Source organism: Homarus americanus, unplaced genomic scaffold (genome assembly GCF_018991925.1).
Source record: "Homarus americanus isolate GMGI-L3 unplaced genomic scaffold, GMGI_Hamer_2.0 scaffold48365, whole genome shotgun sequence".
In the NCBI taxonomy this organism is placed as follows: Eukaryota; Metazoa; Arthropoda; class Malacostraca; order Decapoda; family Nephropidae; genus Homarus; species Homarus americanus.
In genome coordinates, this window is record NW_024721868.1 from 1 (window position 1) to 26,174 (window position 26,174).

The 26,174-nt window shown below is 36.2% G+C and overlaps 1 protein-coding gene across 1 annotated transcript in view; it reads left to right on the plus strand.

Annotated features, from left to right (window-relative positions):
* Nucleotides 1–3,893: 3,893 nt before the first annotated feature.
* The window catches only part of LOC121861878 (partner of Y14 and mago-like), a gene marked incomplete at its 5' end in the record, with an annotated part of 36,308 nt that continues 14,027 nt past the window's right edge, over nt 3,894–26,174 (plus strand). The window contains 2 exon segments of the mRNA XM_042359780.1: nt 3,894–4,036; nt 17,965–18,018. Coding sequence (XP_042215714.1) covers nt 3,894–4,036; nt 17,965–18,018 — 197 coding nt within the window.

Consider the following 26,174-nt stretch of genomic DNA (forward strand, 5'->3'; position numbering starts at 1 on the left):
TAATCAAACCGCCGATAAAAATCTGTAGATATATATATATATATATATATATATATATATATATATATATATATATATATATATATATATATATATATATATATATATATATATATATATATACATACATACATACATACATACATACATACATACATACTTGATGCCGTCATTTCACCAATAAAATTTTAAGTTCACTAGGTGCAATTCAAGATTATTTCCTTTAAATCAACACTGCGCTATATATTATCAATATGTTAACTCAATTTCAGAATGACCAAAAATTTCAATGAAAAATGCTAAAATATTCAAGAACCAACAAAATAGATGCTCACTCCACTGTCAACAGAGCCCAACTGTTAAATAAATGTTAAAATGACGAATAATTTTAATATAAAAATTGCAAAAATATTAAAGAGCACAACTTTATTGGTATTTACCCCACTGGAAACGAATGTAAACATAGAACAGATTACTGAATTGGCAGACTAGCCCATCAGCTGATCAGCTGATGCTCACAACAAAATAATAATAATAATAATAATAATTAACGGTTTATTGAAAAAATTCTGCAGCCCGAAGACTGAAAATATACATTGGACATAAATGACTTATTACATACATTGGTGGTTTAACAAAAGCCTTCATTATAGAAAGGTAAAGGAACATACAGTGAACATACAGATTAATGTAGGTGTTGAACAGCAAACTCGTAGTGTAGTAACTCCCTCCCAGATGGTGTTAGGAGGAACTCACGTGGTGTAGTAGTTCCCTCAGATGGTGTTATGAGGGACCTGGCGTGGTGTAGTAATTCCCTCGCAGATGGGGTTATGAGGGGCCTCACGTGGTGTAGTAATTCCCTCACAGATGGTGTTATGAGGGACCTCACGTGGTGTAGTAATTACCTCACAGATGGTGTTATGAGGGACCTCACGTGGTGTAGTAACTCCCTCACAGATGGTGTTATGAGGGGCCTCACGTGGTGTAGTAACTCCCTCACAGATGGTGTTATGAGGGGCATCACGTGGTGTAGTAATTCCCTGACAGATGGTGTTATGAGGGGCCTGACGTGGTGTAGTAATTCCCTCACAGATGGTGTTATGAGGGACCTCACATGGTGGAGTAATTCCCTCACAGATGGTGTGATGAGGGACTTGACGTGGTGTAGTAATTCCCTCACATATGGTGTTATGAGGGACATGTGGTGTAGTAATTCCCTCACAGATGGTGTTATATGAGTGAGGTTTGGTCTTAGGCCTTCCTATCATAGACGGATTAACACATCGCTGGTTGTTGTTGGGTCTCACGGGCCGTTATCACTGGGTACCTGGGACCTCACTGTGTGAAGGTTAACTTGGGTACGACTGTTACTGTTGAGTTGTTCTCACTGACTTAAGCACTGTTCTCCACTGTTCACCTCTGTTTAACACTGGTTCCGTTCCTTTCCTAAATGAAATTGTAACTTCTGGCGAGAACTTGTTGATATTCCGGTGGGGAGGAGGGTTCAGGGGAGGGGGTTGGTATGGGCCAACTTAACAGTTGACCTGGCTGCTCCGAGAGGAGCGCCAGGTACGTCTTGACCCTTCGGTGGTGTTCTTAAGGATTTCGTTAATCAAATTTTTGTTCATTAACCGAATTGAAGATTCTTATGGAAGGTAATTCGTTAACCGAACCGTTCGTTAACCACAACAAATTTTAGTTCTAATTTAAGAATTTTAGTACAAAGATCAAAAATTTTTATCTCGTGCAAAATATATGATGTTTACATTCAAAATTTCCGCTGTCTTGCAAGGATTCTAGCAATACAAATTATATTCTCCTAACTTTATTCTGTGACATTATACAGTATAAGATAAAAACTTTAAGCCTAAAACACCAAACCCGGGCTGAGAAGATGGGGGGGAGGAAGGGAGGGGATTGAAGTGAAGTATTTTTTTGTTTATTTATGTCATTTAGCTTGAGTTTATGTTTTTTGCTTATACAGTGTCATAGAAGTGACCAGGAAGAATATAATTTACATTGCTGGAATTCTTATAAGATAAGAATTTGTTTGGGTGTTTTGTTTGGGTGAAACCAAACAAAACAGACAATAGAAACACATTAATTTCAATAAATAATCAAACTTGTATACTGTATATTCACTTATTTTGTAAACCATAAAAGACATTTTACAAATTTCCTTGCAAGGAGGTGGCACAACTCTTCCTAACAATCATGTTCCATCTTACAGACATATCACTGTAAAGGAAGATAAAATCAGTACAATGACATAATCAGTAGCAAATAAAAAAGAAATATACTCGTGGCTTTTCTTATGGGAATGTTTTCTAATTCAGTTCTACAATGAGGGGCATAGTGCTGTATTTGGCTATGACCTTTATCTCTAGTGACGTTAAGGAGGATTTGCCAACATAAATTGCTTGGTGTTTGAGAAAAAAAAAAGTTTATTTTTTATTTGTGGCATAGAAAGCCTAAGCATCTTATTATATTATCTTCTAGCTGCCTATATTAGCTGGTTTATTACAAATCATGGTTGACTTATCAAGGATCATATGGCCATAAATGAAGGATTTAATCCTGAGATCCCTTTTTGTGGCTGAAGGCTGAGGTGATTGACCCACATACCCTCTCACTTCTTATGGGTTAGAAGTGAGACCCATTAGAAGTATGAGTTACTCCACATATTTAGTTCTTGATGTGGGATCACACTGAGAGTGAAACTCTTAACTTAATTTACCCGTCACCCATTAGAGACAACCACTGTACTGTATAAAAGGATACCTTTTTTCGCCCAAGATGTAACTGGGTGGGTAGCTCGTTTTACAGCAGTTAAATTACTGTACTGTACAGTGGTCCCTCGGTTAACGAGCACAATCCGTTCCAGCAGGTTGCTCGTTAACCGAAAAACTCGTTAACTGAAACCATTGTTTCAATGGGTTTTTAGGTAATTGGTTCCAGCTCACCGAAAATTGCCTAAATTCAACAAGAAAGGTAGAAAAGTACACTTACTTTGAGGTGTGTATGTAGAAGGCTCCTGGATTATGATGGGAATTAGAATGGGGGTGGAGGAGAAGGGAGAAGAGAAGGCATTGGGGTGGAAGAGAAGTGACCCCATGGTGCTATTTCACCCATAAAATTTTAGTTCTCTTGGTGTAATTCAAGATTATTTTCTTTAAATCAACACTGCACTGCATTATATATTGTCAATATGTAAAATAAATTTCAAAATGACCAATAATTTGCTTGGAAACACATAAAAAAAGCATTTAGTTGAAGAGAGTCTCAAGCAATATGTTACCTCCACTGAAAAGAGAGAGAGAGACTAACGCCTGTTTGTGTGTTAACATGCTGGATGGCGTGCCAGAAACTAGTTTCTTTACCTGCAATTATGTTCAATAATTGTTAAAATCACTAAAAAATTTTAATATTAAACTTTTAAAATTATTGAATAGCATAAACTTTTTGATATTTACTAAAATAGTATGGAATTTAAGCCCTAAGACTGATTACTGTATTGGCGGACTAATACTACAGCTGGTGGACCGCCAAATGCAAGCGAAAACATGTTGAGGTCGGCTTGTAAAAAACTCGTTAATCGAGGGATTGCTCGTTAACCGAAGTTAAGAATCTTATAGAAGGTAAATCGTTAACCGAAATCTCGTTAACCGAGGGATCACTGTACTTAAAAGAATAATGGTTATGCCACTGAATAAGACACCAAGATGCTGTGAGTATTGCCAGGAGGGATTCATGGGTTGCTCAGCCTTAGCCATTTGCAATAAAGCAGGATTTGGGGATACAGTAATTGCAGTAATAATGCATCATGTTTGTAAATTAGTAAATATAAAAATCCTTTAATACTAGTTTATAATCCTATCCACTTATTATTTCAGGTATGAAAGTAAAGGAAAACAATGGGCAAAAAATAGACCAGACCACCCTGTAGGTCTTGCACCAACTGATGTGGCAGCTATGAAGGCACGCCAGCAGGCAGCTGATATGGGTATTCCAGGTTTGGCACCATCTGCCAAGCAAGGTGAGCAAGTGTTAAAAATATTTGTGATCTCTACAGTACAGGGAAATTAGAACGGAACTAGGGTTGCTTCCCCAAATCTATTCATCCATCATTATGTAAACTATAGAAGTGAATTAGATGCATTTAATTTTCATTAACTTTTAGCACATGTATCAAAAATTAATTAACACTGCTTCACCATCAGGTTTGGTTAAGAAGGCTTTTGGCTTAAATTTTCCCCAGGGTCCGATTAAGATTGTGGGGAACGTGAGACAAACATTTTGTTGGATGCTCTCTCTTGTCAAAGATTGAAAATAAATTTTACGAAAAGGGTGTGCATGTAAAAGCCGTTATCCATTTTTCAATCAGTATAGGTGTTGACCTTTATATGATGGGGTTAGGGTTATCGAAAAGCCTTTGTAAGATGATCGATCGTATGTCGATATTAATAACTTATGGGGAAAAATAGGTTCCGTTCTTGAGGTCCTAAAGAGGCAGAGTTAGCATTCAAGGTGGTTATTTTTGTTGTTGTTGCTATTTACTGTTACTGTTTATTATACAGTATATGCACACACAGTCTTTCATTCAGAATGCGCAAAAAAAATATATAAGGTCAAAAACATAAAGGGAATAAACATTTCTTATGTGTGCAGGAGTTAGCTGTGACCTATGTTATGGTTACAAAAACCCGCTTTTTCATCAAATAATTTCAGGTAGATACAGGTATCTAATTTTTCAATCGTTTACTTAGTGATATTTCATTTTAGTGATTTAAAATTTTTAACACACTTTGTTGTTTAACGATTTGCAATTTTCGGTGTAACGATCTTCAACTCACTGGGAAAAATTCGGAAGGGAATTCGGAAAAACTGGGGATTGTGTGCTCCAAGTGCACATCATCACAATATTGTATGTGGCTTAAAAATAAAGATAATATTGTACTATTGTGTACTGTATGCAGTACAGTACAGTACAGTACAGTGGTCCCTTGGCTAACGAACTCCTCGGTTAACGAAATTTCGGTTAACGAATTACCTTCCATAAGAATATTCAATTCGGTTAACGAAAAAAGTTCGATTGAAGAATTCCTTAAGAATTCCTCTCAACATGTTTTTGCTTGCTCACCAGCTGGAATATTAGTCCGCCAATACAGTAATTGGTTCTATGGCTTAAATTCGCTCCCATTTGAGTAAATATTAAGAATGTTTTACTATTTGATAATTTTCCAAGTTTTATATTAAAATTTTTAGTCATTTTAACAATTATTTAACATAATTGAAGTACAGGAAACTAGTTTTTAGTGCGCCAAACAGCCACACAACTCACCAAACAGGCGTCAGTTTCTATCTCTGGTCAGTAGAGGTAACATCTTGCTTGAGACTCTCTTAAACATAAACTATTTTTACATTTTTACAGTACAATTATTGGTCATTCTGAAATTTATTTTACATATTGACAATATATAGTGCAGTGTTGATTTAAAGAAAATAATCTTGAATTACACCTAGTGAACTTAAAATTTTATGGGTGAAATGACGGCATGAAGCATGGGGTGATTTCTCTCCTCCACCCCCACTTCTAATTCCCATCATCATCATCATCAACCAGGAGCCTTCTACATACACACCTCAAAGTAAGTGTACTTTACTGCATTTATTCTTACTTTGTAATTTTCGGTGAGCTGGAACCAATTACCCAAAATCCCATCTAAACAATGGTTTAGGTTAACGAAATTTTCGGTTAACGAACGACCTTCTGGAATGATTTGTGTTCGTTAACCGAGGGACCACTGTACAGTGGGGTATGCTATAACGAACGTAATTGGTTCCAGAACCGCGTTCGTTATAGCATTCGTTCATTATAGGATTAATCCGTTCCAGGCCCCCAAATACAACCACTTAACACTGAAAAAATTCTGTGGAAAATGTAAAAAATACGGTACTTTAGCTTACCTTAGTGTTATTCAGCATGCAGGTACCCCTAAACACTGGCACAGCACTATCACTTCCACTGGGAGTCTTGGCTTTAAGGTCCTCAAACAATTGTTTAGCCTTCTCACAAATTATAGCTTCACTAATGTTACCACCTGCCATTTCTTTCTCCTTTATCCACACTAAGAGTAAATTTTCCATCTCTTCAATCACATTACACCTTGCTTTGCTAAGTCTAAAGATTCCCTTAGCCACTTGCACTGTTTTTAACTCCCCTTTATTCTTCAAAATCGTACATATAGTCGATTTAGCCATCCCATATTCATCACTAAGTTTCGCAATGCTTCTTCCATTCTCACGTTTCTTTATAATTTCTTTCTTAGTTTCAAGGGTTATTAGCTTTCTCACTCGCTTTGGACGATTCATTGTTACAATTGTATACTTGTACAACAAAATAGTTATACAAATAACGCGAATTTCCACATTAAAAGACGAAATTTTAACAATAACACTGGTGCACTGGCTACACAATGAGACAAAGATGGCGCCTGACGCTCTTGTTGTGGGTCGCGGTACAACAATATTCATGCGCCAGGCGAAATAGTCCCGTATTCATCCGCGTTCGTTGTAGGAGTTGCGTTCGTTATAGCATTCTCAATTTTATAGGTAAAATCGTTCGTTATAGGAATATTCGTAGTAGGATCCGTTCGTTATAGCATACCCCACTGTACAGTGCAGTGCAGTGCAGTATAGTACAGTACAGTACAGTACAGTACAGTACAGTACAGTACAGTACAGTACTATAAAATTATGCTGAAAAATGTGAAGAGCATGGGTGTGTATGTGTGGAAAGTTAAGGTCTATATTGAGGCAGTGACTTTAGCCAGCTGCACACTCTTTCCCCTCTATTGATGTTACGGCATACAGGCTGCAACCACACATGTTTCATGAATCTTCTTGGTGACTGCCAGGATGAACTGTGTCGAGTGTATACTGTACCAGTATGTAAATGCGGAATAAATAAAAATAATAATACCGGTAATAAATAAAATAAGAAAAAAAATTCTACGTTGACTTTTGGCAGTCATTTCACGGAACACAAGACAGAGAACAATTGAAGAGATCCCCCATGCAGCTCCTCGCGCCCTTTCTGCTCTTTCGGTCACGTAAGAACTGTTTGGTCCTTTTATGTTTCTGACCATATGATACTTATTTTACTAATTTTGTTTGCACATTCTATATGAACAATTGTGATTGTTTGTTAACCCGTACGGCATCAGCTAAGATAATTAATATAATTATGTTCGGCTGGCGTCGGCAATTTTTTTACTTTGGATTTTGGCTGAAATGGACTTATACTATCATATAATGAAGGAAAAACATCATTTATCAACTCACCGGACCATGGAAGGTGTAGTTACGCCCATGGGTGAACGTTTCACGGCGTTGAAAGTTTACTCGTAGAACCTGTGCAGTTTTACGGGTGTTGACGTTTTTCATCGAATGAAAGTGGAATTATGCTAATTACCGTAAATTTTCACTGTCTATAGCTATTTTTTCTTTACTTATCGTCTATCTTGATCTCGGAACATAAATGTATTTATCCTTTTTCGTATTATTTACACTCATTTTCATAATTTTCACCAGTACGTATTTTTTTTGTATGATTTTATAATTATTTATTTTTTATTTGGTTTCACTTTTGCATTACAAGTATAGATTTACAGTACTTATTCAATTATCTCAAAAGTATATCGGCGTAACTGTTACGCCGTTGATGCTGTACGGGTTACAGAGTAAGAAAAAAAATAAGTATATCTACCTGAAATAAGGAGATGAACAATAACATAGTCACAACTTAGCCCCACCTGCTCTGAGTGCTACTGGGTGGCAAGTCGGCGACTCAGCTACACAATTATGTGCCATCTCCTCATTATACCTTGTTTAGGATATTACAGTCATGCGCCGGTTAATGTCCAACCGAACAACGTCCGATCGCATATACGTCCGTGCCCCCCTCCCCCCCCCAAAAAAACACAACACTTCCATGACGCCTGCTGGACCGCCACTCCACGACCCCCTGATGGAGACAAGATGATCCTCCCCATACTGATCAGATATTATGTGTTAAAGGAATATCCTTCCTTCCTTAGGCTTTAGTAAGCATTTGCCTCCAGGTGTAATGTTAACCTACATCTATTGAGGATAAAATCTTTCACCTACAAATTGACAATAACACATTTGCTGTAATCAGACATATCTAGTTGCCTCAACAATTGCAACCCCAGTTGCAATTGGGGTTGCAATTTCAAATTCTATGTCATTACTAAGGAATAACGAAGTCTCTGGTGCACTCTAAGATTGAGAGAAACGGAGGACTCAGGCGTCCTGAAGCGAGAGAAAATGGACTCCTATGATGGGGGACACAAGCCCTCACACATGCTACTCATACTGACAGACTTGACACTTACTTACTTGACAAGTTTTACCAACCATTAGTTGTGTACGTTATCTAGTGAATTAGTCAATATTGTACAGTACAGTACTCCCTCTTTATCGACGGGGGTTACGTTCTGTAGACGGCCGTCGATAAAGAAACCGTCGATACCGTGATGGTTACGTAATTTTTCTAACTATTATTAGCATATGTTGATTGTATGTAGAAGTCCGCGTGCTTTATTGGGCTAATGAAATATATATGGATCCTCGTGTTTCGAAGCCGGATTTGGTAAAACGTTACTCTGACCACCTAAGTGATACGGGTGGTCCCCATTAGAGGTTCACGGCGCCATAAGCTCGTTGAACAGGCTTTGTGTAAAATATAACAAAGTCTAGGACTGCTTTTAGTATCCTGGTGGTCCAGCGGTTAGCGTTCCCCGGTCACAGTCATAGGCTTGTGTGCCGTGGGTTCGTATATATATATATATATATATATATATATATATATATATATATATATATATATATATATATATATATATATATATATATATATATATATATATATATATATATATATATATATATATATATATATATATATATATATATATATATATATATATATATATATATATATATATATATATATATATATATATATATATATATATATATATATATATATATATCATGGGTCGACCTCTATACGGAGTAGTTTTCGTTAGGTTGAAAAATATTTACCAGTAACTACCAGTAAACAATGGAGGCTTGATGCTGCGCACCACCGGCACAGCGAGTGTCGGTACAGTTGCAGGGCAGATCTCTTGCGTCATCATGCTTAAGCCCAAAGTAATAAATGCATGGTATGGTATGCAGGAGTATGTAGAGCACATAAAGTATTCATTTTAAAAGTTTATTTATAGATACATAAATTTTGTTGTTAAATTTGAAACATCAATATATGATGTGAGTCCAGGTCATCTACACACAGTTGCCAGTTTCAAAATTTTCCTTTAAAATTTTAGATTTTGAGTATTTCTTTTCCCAAATCGTTTTACAATACTGTAGGTAAAACAGTATACTATTGTGCAAATTACAGAAAAAAATTAACAAATGGAACACCAAAATGTAAAAAAAAAATGCTGTCTGACTTGCAACACTGTTGGTAGGGTCAGGTGGTTCCTACTTGATTACCTGCCAAGACCGGTAATCAAATTTATAATATCTAACTCATAATTACTGTAGTTTATCTGATGTAGGCAATATAGTAAAAAATACCAGTTAAAATTGAAATGGAAGAAATAGCAGAAAGATGTTGGGCTATTTTTGACAGGAGAGTACCAGCTGTTTGGTCTTTTGGCGGGGAGAGTCGCAAATATCCGTACTAGTATTTGTTTAGTGTCTTCTGTATTTTAAAAATATGAATACTTGTAAATTAAAAAGTACCGTAACATTGTATTATATAAACTTGTCATATTTCTGGAAAATAAAGCAAAGAAAATAAGAATACACGGTAAACACAATTTCAACATTTTGCTAAAATTAAAAGCTGCTTAAGAGGGCGATGCAAACACAAAGCCTTAGCGACCAGGGCTCTGCCGTATCAGTTAGGCGGTCCTGTTTTCGAATGCGTTTTCAGTTAAAAAACTTTTACATCACAGAGTAATTTAGATATATTGCCAACATAACAGTTTTAACTGAAAACCATTGGCGTCGTCATCTTTTGAGCGAAAGCGAGTCATTGTTTTTGTCGATTTATCCCACTTTTACACTGAATCGTGCGTCAGCAAAATTACATTTCCATGTTATAAGAAATAAATAGTAGTTTTGCTGAAGCATTGATGTATTTCAGTAAATTAGGATAGACTACATGCAGAAAACAGACTTTACCTAACCTTCCGATGTTCAAGAGATGTTGCACAAATGATACAATAGTTTTCAGAAGGTTAAAATACTGTTATATTAGTGATATTCTATTCTGTGGTTGATATAATACTTCACCGGAAATGTAATATTTTTGCTGAAATGACATAAATATTCTGATTGGAAAGTGGGATAAAATTGTGAAAACAATGACTTTATTTTGTTCGTTAAAAAGATGTTACCGTAATCACTTTTCAGATAGTTTAGTTTAAAAACTGTTGTATTGTATTACAATAATATCCTAATTGACTTGAATAAATATTACTGATATATTTCTGAATATTTTCAATTCGTCACAAAATCATTTTTCTTTGTCGCCGTCTGCAGCACCAAGCAGCCAGTCTCTCGTGAATTGGGGCTAGAGGCGTGTTTCAGTCGTTTTCAGTTAAAAAAACTGTTGCACATCACACGTATATTTTACCTAAACTGCGCCTGAATAAATATATTCTCGAAATAAATAGTAGTTTTGCTGAAGCGTGATGTGTTTCAATGTAAATAGGATAATACATGTAGAAAACAATTTTACTAAACTTCCATTCTCGAGATGTTATTCGTTTTTAATAGTTTTCGGTTAAAATTCTGTTATATTACAATGATATTCTATTTATACTGTGCTTGATATAATACATTCACGGAAATGTAATATTTTGCTGAAATAGCGTGCATTATTACAGTGGAAAGTGGGATAAATCATTGATGAAAACAAAGACTTTGACTTTCTTTGGTTAAAGATGTGCAAGTAATCACTTTTCGAATGGTTTGGTAAAAACTGTTGTATTACAATAATATTCCCTCCTAGTGACGGAATAAATACTTGAATGGAAATATACAATATTTTTGTTGAAACTACCCGTTTCAGTGTAAAGTGTAAGTGATAATAAATGGTAAACAAGTTTATAGAATAGTGTTTCTCTGAAGGTTTGTTAATTCCTTTACCCTCAAAAACTTAAATTAACGATTCTTGGTCATAAAATCAGGAATTAGACAGCCTATATACGAGAAGGGGGTTATGAAGCCTTGAGTATATACGGTATATATATATATATATATATATATATATATATATATATATATATATATATATATATATATATATATATATATATATATATATATATATATATATATATATATTATATATATATATATATATATATATATATATATATATATATATATATATATATATATATATATATATATATATATATATATATATATATATATATATATATATATACATATATACAGTATTACCCCGCTTACGCTTTCATAGCTGGATTGCCTTGCCAAGCTGAACTTCACTAACGGGATTTTTCACAGCAACGGTGAGTGTCGGCTCGAGAGCTATTTTTAGATTGACCACCCACCCGCCACTCTGCCTGACTGCCTGTTTAGCTCATAAAATTCATACAAATTACCCAGCCAGAATATAGTTTACATTGCTGGAATTCTTAATTTGGTGATCATTTGAATATAAACAACTTGCATTAAACATACAATTTTTAGATAAAATGTTTAATCTGGGTAATATGATCTTTGTCCAAAATATATGACATTTATATTCAAAATATTCTCTGTCTTACAAGGAATCCAGCATGTAATTATATTATCCTAACTTTAGTTTGAGGTATTATTTATTAAAATTTAGTGGTTATCCCACACATTCCTGGGGCGGTTGGTGGGGGGTGGGGGGAGAGGACCAACCGACCCGACCATCTGTTACCCGGTGAAGAATTATTTTTTAACTGAAGATATTTGTTTTACTCATAAATTCATACAAATTATCCGGTCAGAATATAATTTTACATTGCTGGAATTTTATAATTTGGTGATCATTTTGAATATAAACAACATATTTTTTGCATTAAACATATTTTTAGATAAAATGTTTAATCTGAGTAAGTATGTTATCTTTTGTCCAAAATATATGACATTTATATTCAAATATTCCTGGTCTTACAAGGAATCCAGCAAATGTCAATTATTATCCTAACTTTAATCTGAGGTATTATTTATTACTAAATGTTAAAAACTCTTGAATGGAGGATTGGTGGGGGTGGGGGAGGTTGGGACTGACCTGGCGGTTGGAAAGAGGGGAGGCAAGGTGCGGTACTGATTGACAGATAGTGTTGAAGAATATATTTTTATTAACTGTAGATATTTGTTTTAGCTCATAAAATTCCATAAAATTATCCGGCCAGAATATAATTTACATTGCTGGATTCTTATAATTTGGTGATCATTTTGAACTATCATTAGACATACAATTTTAGATAAAATGTTTATTCTGAGTAAGTATATGTTATCTTTGTGAAAAATATATGACATTTATATTCAAAATATTCCTGGTCTTACATGGAATCCAGCAATGTCAATTATATTTTCCTAACTTTAGTTTGAGGTTATCCCATTATTCCTTGGACGGTTGGTGGGGGTGGGGGAGGAGGAGGACCGACCGACCATCTGTTAACTGGCTGTGCTGTAGTGGGAGAGGAGGGAGAGTCCATTATTTTGAATGGACATTAACTTGTGACTGTATTTCTCTTAAGTATTAATTGTGTTAATTACCATCATAAAATTAAGATGTTATTTTTACTACAACATAGTTATTTGTCGTCAAAAAAGGTGGAGTTGGGGGTTGGGCTGGGTTCTATTGGAATTAATCCCATATGTTTATTATTCACTTAACGCGGTTTTCACTTAACGTTGCCCTCTGTTTCAATTGACCGCGTTGGGGTACCACTGTATATATATATATATATATATATATATATATATATATATATATATATATATATATATATATATATATATATATATATATATATATATATATATATATATATATATATATATATATATATATATATATATATATATATATATTATTATATATATATATATATATATATATATATATATATATATACAGTATATATATATATATATATTTGACAGTTTCAGCCAAAGGTCTCTGTGTGTTTATTTAACAGTTCTACTAAGCTTCTCTCATTTTAAAATGCCAGTGATATGACCTAGGAGAATATAATTAACATTGCTGGGATTCTTGTAAGAATCTGATTTATTTGAATACCCTGTATAAACATGTTGTAATTCGCACTAGACATAACATTTTTAGTACCGTAATCAAATTAGTACATGTGCACTCCAGCTTTGCACTAAGGTCATTTATTTCTTTTACGTTTCTTTTAGTATGGTGTGTGCATGTAAACGGATGAAAATAAATAAAGAAATTTATGTAAATCTACCCAAATACTGTTGAAAATTTTTTATAAATGTACTACAGTATTGTACACTAATGATACTACTTTTTATATTTTGAGCAAATATATGGCTTATATTTAAATTAATCTCTGTCTTGGAAGGATTTCAGCAATGCAAATTATATTATCCTAACTTTACCAGTTTTATATAAAATAAACATAAAGAAATCACCAATCTTTTGTCTGGGAACACAAGGAGGAGGTAGCCAGCCGATCGTGGGAAGGGGGAGGAGAGGTGAAGAGTGTCCTTTTTATTTGAGAGAAGATTTGACAGTTGGCTGAAGGCCTGCATGTTTATTTATCATTACTTAAGAGTGACTAAGCTCTTCTCATAATTTACCACCCAAATGACCTGGGTGAATAACACATAGCTGGGATTCTTGTAAGATAGTAAGTTATTTGAATACCTGTATAAACAAGCTATACAGTGACCCCTCGTTTTAACGAGCATACTCGTTATAATTGGTTAACGAACTGCCTTCCATAAGGATCTTCAATTCGGTTATCTAACAAAAATTCGGTTATGAATTTCTTACGAACAGACCTCAACATGTTCGCTTGCACTGGCCGGGCAACCAGCTTTAGTATCAGTCCACCAATACATTAATCGGTTCTAGGGCTTAAATTCTTTAGTAAATATCAAAGTTTATACTATTCAATAATTTTAAAAGTTTAATATTAAATTTTTAGTCATTTTAACAATTATTGAACATAATTGAAGGTAAAGTGACTAGTTTAATCTGCAGCATCCAGCCTCTTAACACAGCAAACAGGCGTTAGTCTCTCTGTTTTCACTGGAGGTAATATCGCTGAGACTCTCTCTTCAACTAAACGCTTTTTTCTGTGTTTCCAAGCAAATTATTGGTCATTTTGAAATATATTTTACATATTGACAATATATAATGCAGTACAGTGTTGATTTAAAGAAAATAATCTTGAAATACACCAAGAGAACTAAAATTTTATGGGTGAAATGGTGCCGTAAATTCTTCTCTTCCACCCAATGCTCTCTTCTTCCTTCTCCTCCACCCCATTGTAATTCCCATCATCATCATCATCATCCAGGAGCCTTCTACATACACACCTCAAAAGTAAGTGAAATTTTCTACCATTTTGTTGAATTTAGGAAATTTTCGTTGAGCTGGAACATTTAAAAACCCATTGAAACAATGGTTTCGGTTAACGAACGTTTAGGTTAACGAATACACCTTCTGGAACGGATTGAGTTACTAACCGAGGGCCACTGTATTGCAATTCAATTTCAATTGTTTATTCTTGATAGAGGAAGCGGGGATCTAGTTGCGTCACTTGGTACCCTGTACCATAACACCAGAAGCAACGGCCAGTGTCAAAGTATATACAGTACTGTACAGTTATCCTTGGTTATCGCGCCTAATTGGGACCTGCATAACAGTGCAGAATGACTAGCTGTTTGTTTGTTTATTTGAGATAAGATTTGACAGTTGGTGCTGAAGGCCTGCGTGTTTATTTATCATTACTTAAGAGTATTTAAGCTCTTTAATTTTCCTTAAATGACCTGGGTGAATATAACTTATAATTGGAGGATTCTTGTAAGATAGTAATTTATTTGAATGTTTTTTGTTTTGTTTCAATTTAAATTTTAATTGTTTATTCCTTGATAGAGGAAGCGGGATCTAGTGCTGTCACTTGTTACCCCTGTACCATAACACCAAGCAACTGGCCAGTGTCACAAGTATATACCAGTACAGTACAGTCATCCCTTGGTTATCGCGCCTAATTGGGACCCTCCCGATAGCAGTACAGAACCTATGGGATTTATTCTAATTGGTTCTTTACCCAAGACAACCCAAGTTTCCCATTTTCGACCATTTAGACCTATTAAATATATATATAATGTTATGGTAAATATCATAAACACACACATAGTGCTGGTTTATTACAAAGTGATAAGTATTCTCTTATTACTGTAGTCCCCAAAACATGTAGCTATGCTTTTTTTGTTTGGTCCCCGTCATAAGTCCGTTTCTCACATCAGGATGCCTGAGTCCTCGCTTTCTCTCTTAATCTTAGAGTGCACCGAAACTTTACTATTTTTAGTAATGCCAAAGAATTTGAAATTACCTTCTAGGGGTTGCAGTTAAGCCACTAGATATGTCTGATTACAGCAAATGTGTTGTCAATTTGTGGGTGAAAGATTTTATCTCAATAGATGTAGGTTAACATTTCACCTGTGGCAAATGCTTAAAAAGCCTAAGTATGGAAGCATATTCCTTTGACACATAATATCTGACCAATGCAGGGAGGATCATCATCTGTCTCCGCTAGGGGGTCGTGGAGTGGTGGTCCAGCAGTATTTTTTTGGGGCGGACGCAGACGTATATGCGATCGGGCGTTGTTCGGTCGGACGTTCTTTAGCTCATGACTGTATATATATACAGTGAGCCCTCGTTTAACCAACACCTCGGTTAACGTAATTCGTTAACGAACTGCCTTCCATAAGGATCTTCAATTCGGTTAACGAAAAAATCGATTGAAAAAAAAATTCGATTAACGGTTCTTCTGAACCGACCTCAACATGTTTTCTTGCACTGACCGGACAACAGCTTTAGTATCAGTCGTACATTAATCGGTTCTAGTGCTTAAATTCCTTACTATTTTAGTAAATATCAAGAAGTTTATACTATTCAATAATTTTAAGTTTAATATTCAATTTTTAGTCATTTTATAATTATTGAACATAATTGAAATAGTGACTAGTTTAATGCGGCATCCAGCCTCTTAACACAGCAAACAGGAGTTAGTCTCGGCTCTGTTTCACTGGAGGTAACATCTTGCTTGGAACTCTTCAACTAAACGCTTTTTTTCTGTGTTTCCAAGCAAATTATGGTCATTTTGAAATATATTTTTATATTGACAATAAATAATGCAGTGCAGTGTTGATTTAAAGAAAATAATCTTGAATTACACCAAGAGAGCTAAAATTTTATGGGTGATGCCATGGGGTGACTTCTCTTCCACCCCAATGTCTTCTTCCTTTCTCCACTCAACCCCATTCTAAATCCCATCATCATCATCATCATCATCATCCAGGAGCCTTCTACATACACACCTCAAAGTGAAGTGAACTTTTCTACCATTTTGTTGAATTTAGGAAATTTCGTGAGCTGGAACCAATACCAAAACCCATTGAAACAATGGTTTCGTTAACTTAACTCAGTTAACTTAACGACCTTCTGGAACGTGATTGAGTTCGTTAACAGAGGTATATATATATATATATATATATATATATATATATATATATATATATATATATATATATATATATATATATATATATATATATATATATATATATATATATATATATATATATATATATATATATATATATATATATATATATATATATATATATATATATATATATATATATATATATATATATATATATATATATATATATATATATATATATATATATATATATATATATATATATATATATATATATATATATATATATATATATATATATATCATGTAAATCACAATGAAAACGTGGATAAGATAAATCTTGATAAATCACACGGAAAATGGAAACAACGGAGTACCTTAGCTTTCGCCTTTATTCAAGACATCTTCAGAGGCAACTGGATTATGGACAGAGAGGCTTAAATATACAGGGTGACCTAAAACATGAGGTCAGGTCATAATGATGACATCCACTAATCCCCACACCAACACACACACAGAGGAGCTTAAGAGAAGGTGGTGACGTGACTAGCTAGGTCGTAAGGAAAAAGGACCCACAAAAATAACTATCATACATCTAGATCAAAGGTTTTCAACATTTTAACCTTGGGCCACTGACAAATAAATTTATGTAACATATTATCAGTTTTGAACTGACCATCACTAAGGTTTATTGATCTTAATTCCTTAATCAAACTAGCTTCAACCAGAAGTCTTTCTGTGACACAAGATGATTTGAATGCTTCTAAGCTTTTTTCCCAAGCAATGGGGTGATTATTATTCCTAACACGCATTTTCTATAATTCGAAACGTTTCCAGTTAATGTAGTCTCCATGTATAATTAGAAAATTATGGGGACCCCATGTGCATTCAGCTGACTACATTAAAGGTAAGTGCTCAGTCACACTGTATCCATTCCTCATTATTTATTACTTTCACTGTACTGTATCCATTCCTCATTATTTATTACTTTTACTGTACTGTATTTCATTGTAGATTTTTTATTTAAAAAAAATTATCTTGTCGGATTTACTTAATTATCCGGACTTTCACTACTTCGATTTGGGACCCTAACCCCGTCGTAAGTCGGGGTCTAGCTGTATATATTACAATGGTTTTTTTTTTTCAGGTGGCATCTCCAAATCACAGAAAAGAAGCAGCAGCAAAAAAGAAGGCCACTGCAGTTGATTGTGAAATATCAAAAGATTTAGAAAACACACACATCTCAAAAACTGTTTCAGGTATTGTCAATTTAAATTTTATTTTACACTATTTCCCAATGTAATTGCCTTTGCACATCAAGGATTTGAGGAAGTATGTGTGGATATTTTAACTAATTTTATCTATCTGTTGCTTTCTATACCTACTTTTCACCACTCTCCCTCTTTCTTTTTAAGTCATACCCTGTTAACCTTTCCACACCAAAGTGGATGAGGACTCTTTAATTAGGAGCAAAGATGACACTGTAGATATATCTGTCATTTATTTTTCTCATAACAAGCCATGAAGGGTAACCAGACAGATGCTGACCCTCAGATTATTAGCATTCAGTAGCAGGAGGGTTAGGTACCATTCTTGTGGCAGTAGGGTGTGTCATACGGAGGCGAATTTTTTTTTTTTTTAGTTTGAAAAATCGGCCCATGGTATTAATGATGTAGTTCTATGTGCAGAATCATGTGATGATATCTTTCAGATTTGAAAAGCTATTTTTTGTAAGGTAATTTTAACTTGAAATCTTATGAAAATTCAGTATTCCAACTCCTTTTACCAACACCACTAAATAGTGGTCAAAGTAAATTAAAGCCTGTAATGAAGTTGTTCTGGTTAGATGAAATGGATCCGTGAATAGTGAAACGTAATGATCTTGACACATTTATTAAATTTAGTATTCCTTTAGAAAACAAAATCATCAAATACAAAAACCGGTTTACTTTACTACTTAATTCGGCATGTTGCACACCATAGAGAAGGCATGGCCTGCTTCTGTTTCTACTCATCACCCTCCCTGCTGACCACCGGAGCTCATAGCCTCCTCTCCCAGCTGTACATTTGCTGTTGGGCCACCATGTACACAACGCCTATACTCAAAAGGAAAATAAAGTGGTGGATGCATGGGATTGTCCAGGTGCCTTGACTTGAACATTGGTGAGGCTGTGGCAAGAGGGGTCAAATGCCAGCCTGATGTTATCCAGACTCATCAGATCAGTGAGGTCTTGGCACTAGATTGACTTGTGAGTCTTCCCCACCCTGAAGGAATCACCACCAAATTGACTTACATGCCCCAGATCCCTTCCTTATAAGTCTCTTATATCTAAGATCTTTTGACTGCCACTTTCTCTCTCCTCATCCTGCCGCAGAGCATTGCTCCAGAACTGCTCCGGATGCTATTACTGTATCTCCTCACAGTCTGCTCCACAACTAAACAAATCTTCCTTGGCTGATCAGGAGCTCAAGCTGGAAGAGAATATGCCCTGACCCTTCGAAAGAACGATGACTTGACCTTGGTGTTGAAACCAATTTGCAAGTAGCAGAGACACTCACGGCGAATTGGCAATAAGTCCTGTGGTTGTGGTTGGTTCTTTCAGGCTTATGATGAGCACCCAAATTCTGCAGGAACCTGAGAGCCGCTGTAGAGCCACCTCCAGAATGTGAGACTGACCCATTCTTGCAGGTAAGCAAGTCCATCAGGCATGACCCCAGTTTTGATGGCACTAAAATCATGTAACCATAGTACTTGGTCAGTACCAGGTCGCTACCTACAGTATGCAAGCTCACCCAGAGTGGAGGCCAACTGTGATTTTTTTCAAAGTCGGATGGCTTTCTAACTCCAGTGGTGAGTCCTGCATTCTGCTGTAAGAGGAATGGACTGTTGCTTCAGTGAGTCTGCCATCCAGCTCCTGATCAGGGGATGTCTCGAGGCAACCGGTGGAGGTCACAACAATCCAGCTTTCCTCCAATCTTCCTATTTATCCACATCATGACCCCTTGCCACCTTCTGTGTCTGTAGTTATGCTGTCCCCTCCAATGGCCAGTGGGTCTGGTCTATCGCTTCCTCTCTCTGAGCCAGTTCACAGCAAGTATCTGCCACTATTCCCATGTTGCTGGTTTCCCTGATGTCATCTTCTGAGTAGTCGCCACAAATACTTCTCCTGGTTCACTGCAGCAGGAGTAGTGTTCCTCCTGGCTCATCAGGAGTAGTGTTCCTCCTGGTTCACTGCAGCAGGAGAAGTTCCTCCTTCACCATGAAGTAGTGAAGCAACCGGTCAGAATCTCCAACTTATAAACACTTTGAGGTCATCCTCTCCCATCAAAGAACAAAACAATGACCTCATTTTCTATCCTCATCAAACTCCCTAGGTTACTGACAAGTTTCTCCGAGCTTCATTTTGTTATGATCTACCAGGTGAATATCATCAGGTGTTATCAAACCACCGTCAATCCAGGCAGCTGTTGCTATCTGCAGTTTCTCTGAGACCAGTGTGTGGTGTAGCATGCTGGCCAGAGCCATGCTCGGGATATCTTTTCTATTTCGAATCTTATGCCTGGAAGGTTTGGGATCGTATTTTCGGTTTAGGGACAAAGTCACCATTCTCCTGGTCAGCACTCGATCAGCCATGGGGAAGTCATTAAACTCTGAATCAGCTTGACTCCAATCATCGGCCTTTTTTACCTCACCCTGGGCCTTCTCAAGTCTCTTTTCCTCGGCAACTCTTCTCCTCTTCTGTCTCTCTGTGGCAGCCTCCTGTCTCTTGGACTCCGGAATATCTTGGCTAGAAATCATGAGAGCCCCTATACTGCCAGTCTTCTCTCTCTGTGCTTTGACAAATGCCAGTTCGATCACAGGAATCTTCAGTTCACGCTTGCAAATACAGGAGATGTGGGCCTCGGATTTACAGTCACGATCGCATCCAAACTCAGGACAGAGAACAATTGGGCACTTGCAAGTAATTATGTCAAATAACTGGTCCAGTTGCTTGGCAAAGCTGTCCTTAACTGCAAGTTTTCCTCTCCCAAGAGAGATATCTCTTGCCTTTTCCCAACTGGCTAGCAGTCTCTCACTAATCTTCTTCTGACTTGTTATGACTGGAGGCTTGAACTGAGCGTTAGCCAGAGTGTACTGTACCAAGACAGCTTTGGTCATATCACTGGCAATGTCTTTGTTTGTGTAAGTTCTTTGGTTCTTTTCACTGATTTGCCTGATTAAAACACTGTATCTCAAAGCATCTCTCAATGTAGGCAACTCCGACTTCAGGAGCTCTCTCCCAGACCCAAGATAGTGACTGAGATGGCTGGATTTTTGGTTCCTCGTCCTGACACAAGCAGCCATTGCAAATATTATCAACTTATAAATGCATCAGAATCTGAAACAGAAAAAAATATTGTTAGTTGGGTTGTTAAAGAATGAAGTCAGAAAGCAATGTTCACTATTTAATTGTAATGCACTAATGCAGCTGTACATTAGATTTTCGATAAATTTCACGCTAAAATTTACCTAGCAAAAGGTTGCAAAATATTGAAACTGAAATTATTTTCTGTTTATATACACTAAAATCTACCAAAAAAGTGATGGGCCATTAGTTTTAGCTGATCTTCCCTCCTATGACACACCCTATTAATGTGGCAGGATGCTTGGGTTGTTCCACCAGTGACGTGTGTATGTGGTTTTGTGCTCATATACTGACTTCTGTGTGTCCAAGAACCAGTGTATAAGGAGCTAATCCTCTCTCCATGTACTGTACAGTACATTAGGTATACTGTGGAGCAATGGCATGAACTTTTATTTTCACCAGTAGCTAAAGCACAGCCTTTTCATGGAGGACATTTATTTTATAATATAATGCACGTTGGTATATCTAAACCAATGCATTCTAGTTTGATCCAAGGAGGAGCACTTATAAAAGATAGCTTGGGTCTTTTCTCAAGATTTAACATCCTTCCACCCAGAAACCATAGTTGCCCTTGCCAGCTAGAGGCCTGATGAGTTATGACCTGTGCATCTATTGTACAAGCTCTTCTGGCTTGAATGCAAAGCTCATTTAGTGTCAACACCTTCATTTCAGTTGTGACCTCCATTGAGACAGCAGCTGCTCAGCTAGTTACTACTGTACAGTATAATTCTATTTTTAAGAAGCTGAGTGGAAAAGACAGTGTGGTTTTTGGTCTTGGGAGTTGCCCTTTATTTTAAAACACCCACTCACCATGCACTTACTGTGTCATACAGCCTATTTTATTGGGCTGAGGGGCCCACCATTTGCCTTAAGGAGCGTCTTATTCTTAGCTTGCATTGATGTCACAACTCCCATAATGCAACACGTCTATACCTACAAGATGGTGGACTGCACAAAGGATTATGGGAGTTGTGAAATCATTGCAAACTAAAAATTAGTGGATAGAAGACACACCCACTATGAAGTTGGGAAAAAATGAAACTAAAATAAAAATAAATTACAACCTCCATCATAGTAAAAGATTGTTTGAGCACAAGGCTAACCATGGAAATCACTTAGTCATGTAGTCCCCGACACGAGTGTAAACAGACCATACCAATGTGATTTGTATAATATTTTTACAATTGTATTTGTGGTATTAGACTCATATTTTTTGTTACTGCGATGCTGGTATTATTTGGAATCTAATTAGTAAAATGAATAGTGTGAGAGGTTTGAATAATAGACCAGGTTCTTTGCAGACTTTACTATACCAGCGTCAGATGGTGACTGGCAACTGGGCGCTGCCACATGGGAAAACATATCGTACGATGGTACTCCATTTCACAATCTCACATCTCCCCACCAAGTTAAAAGGAAATGACAATGCACATTTGAACTAACGAAAGGAAAACAATGCAGTCATAAAAAGCAATAATGCAAGAAAAACCAATCAAACAAAGAAACATACAGGAAAAAAACAAAAAACCAAAAAACTCTAAACCAGTGGCTCTCAACCTTTTTCACTCCATTCCTCCCTTGAGGAATTTTAAACATCCTCGTGGACTCCTTCATTTTTCTCCCAGAACAGACAAGCAAACAAGTGATAAAGACTAAAGAATGATAAACAAGGACAGATAAATAGGACAAGAGTTAGAATGGCAAACACACACACATTCACATACATAATATGCCCATGCACTCACACATAAAGCACACATACAGTCATACACAAATATGCACACAGGTAAACATTCACACTCAAGCTAGCAAGCTGAAGTGTACTTCCTGTAAGCAAGAACACGCCTCCTTTGACAAGCACTGCCCAACTTGGAAGAATGAGAAGAATAGTGAGTCATACCAATTTAGCACTAAAAATGGTAGGATTATATAAGTGAAGAATGAGTATGAACAACAATGGTACCAATAAATAAGGAAATAATTAATAAAGGAAGTGTACAAATATTTAACCCGCGTAAAGCAGCGACCACATGAATTATGAAACAAAATAAGTAACACCAATTACGGAGTACAGTCGGCCCTTAACATACGCGGGGGTTACGTAACAGAGATACCCGTGGATGTTAAAAATCCGCGTATTTTTGCTGCCCCTCCCCCAAAAAAAAACCCTCGCCCCCCCCATGTCTATATTTACCGTATATACCTGTGTGTAGTTCGAGTTTTTAAGACCAAATTATTTGGCAAAAAATTGGGGGTCGACCTCTGAACGGGTAATAGTTTCGTTAGGTTGAAAAATATTTACCAGCAACTACCAGTAAACAATGGAAACGATGCACCAACGCACCACCAGCTGTGAGTGTCGATACAGTTGCCAGGGCAGATCTCTTGCATCATCATAGCAAGCCCAAAGTAGCCAAATCCATGGTATGGCAGCACAGGATGATGTAAAACATAAAGTATTCATTTATTAAAGTTTATTTATAGATACTGTACATAAATTTTTTTTCATTACATTTGAAACATCAATCTTTGTTAATTAAATTTGAAACAAAAGAAAACTACGATACCATATTTAAATTAAAATATTACATCACAAGTATATTTTACCTTAACTGTGACTGAATGAATATACGTATTCTCAGAAATAAATATGGAAATATAATATTTTTGCTGGGATGACGTCCATATTACAGTGGAAAGTGGGATAAAATTGTGACGAAAACAATGACTTTCACTTTCTTTCGTTATTCAAAATATTTTACCTTAATCGCTTTTCGAATGGTTTTCAGTTAAAAAACTGTTGTACTCGTACTGTATTACAATAATATTCTATCCTATCATTAGCCTTATAATCCCACAACTGAAAACCACTCGAAAAGCGATTACGGTAACATCTTTTGAACGAAAGAAAGAGAAAGTCATTGCTTTCGTCACAATTTTATCCCACTTTCCACTGTAATACGTACATCATTTCAGCAAAAATATTACATTTCCATGTTCTCAGAAATAAATGATAGTTTTGTTGAAACGTAATGTACAGTATTTAATATTAAAATGGAAAAATAGCTATAAAAACAATTAATGCACCCGTAATGTACTAGCTGGAATCTCCACTCGTCCCTGCTCCCGCATCCAAGGTCACCACTCCTCCCAACTCGCTCCCTCCGCTCTCTCCTCTGCCTCCTCCACCTCCTCACCGTCACTACTGCCGACAACAAACACAAATGTTTTGTGAATAACTGCACCTCCACTTCCTATGTACAGTACTGAACTGTACTGTGCTGTGCATTTTTACAAACAATAAACATGGCAAGAAAAGCTATTAAAAATAAAGAAATAAAAATTTCACTTTACTGTACCGTACCTATCCTCGGCGACAGGACGGGGGTCATTGGGCTCATCATCACTCACTTCCATAACGGGTGGTGAAGTGGGGGCAACGGTGGATTCAGCTGCTTCCTCACTGCCGCCAGTGATTGATGGTGTTAAATCTCTCCTTCGGTGATCAAAGAACATGGTGATGGGGAGTTGTTGTCTCTTTCTTTTCATATCTTCCATGATGTTTTTGTATGGAGCAAAAACGTCATCCATCCCTCGCATGAATTTCAGGGCACGCACCATGGAGGGGTCCATACTATAGGCAGGTTTTTCAGTGCCTCAATATTCCTGGTCATCTCCCCCAACTTCTCCAACGTTATTTCTTGGTGCTCTTCCTCTTCCTCTTTCCCTTTCGCTTCCTCTTCCTTGCCTGAGTCTACTAACTCCTGTAGATCCTCCTCGGTCAGCTCAGTGTCGTGCTCTTCAATTAGCTCCCTAATCTCGTCCTCTGCCATGTCCTGGAAGCCTTCAGCAGCCACTTTCCTTGACAGTGCCAGGGTCTTTCTGAATATTTTCATTAAAATCCATCAAAATCATTTTCCTTGTCATCGTCTTAAGCACCAAACAGCTCCTCCCAGTCTTCTCCTTGAACAGGGCTAGAGGGTACGTGTTTTTCGAATCGTTTTCAATTAAAAAAATGTTACAGCACATGTATATTTTACCTAAACTGTGCCTGAATGAATATATTCTCAGAAATAAATAGTAGTTTTGCTGAAACGTGATGTATTTCAATGTAAAATAGGATAAAATACATGACGAAAACAAAAGACTTTACCTAACCTTCCAATGTTCAAGAGATGTTACTCGTTTTTTTAATAGTTTTCGGTTAAAATACTGTTATATTACAATGATATTCTATTCATACTGTGCTTGATATACTACATTCACGGAAATGTAATATTTTTGCTGAAATGACGTACGTATTACAGTGGAAAGTGGGATAAAATCGTGACGAAAACAATGACTTTCGCTTTCTTTCGTTCAAAAGATGTTACCGTAATCGCTTTTCGAATGGTTTTCAGTTAAAAAAACTGTTGCATCACAAGTGAATTAGGATAGAATATTATTGTAATACAACAGTTTTTTAACTGAAAACCATTCGAAAAGCGATTACGGTAACATCTTTTGAACGAAAGAAAGCGAGTCATTGTTTTCGTCACTTTCCACTGTAATACGTACGTCATTTCAGCAAAATATTACATTTCCATATTCTCAGAAATAAATAGTAGTTTTGCTGAAACGTAATGCATTTCAATGTAAATTAGGATAAACTACATGAAAACAAAAGACTTTACCTAACCTTCCGATGTTCAAGATATGTTACTCGTTTTTTTAGTAGTTTTCGGTTAAAATACTCTTATATTAGTGATATTCTATTCATACTGTGCTTGATATAATACATTCACGGAAATGTAATATTTTTGCAACTACAATGCTGATGTCAACACAAGCGTGGTTACAGCGAGACTGACTGAGTGAGGGAGAGCTATGCGTGTGTGTGTGTGTGAGGTTGCAGGAGCGGGCGGTGTCCCGTGTTCGGGGCCGCGTGCGAGTTGAATGGCGCGCGATTTGA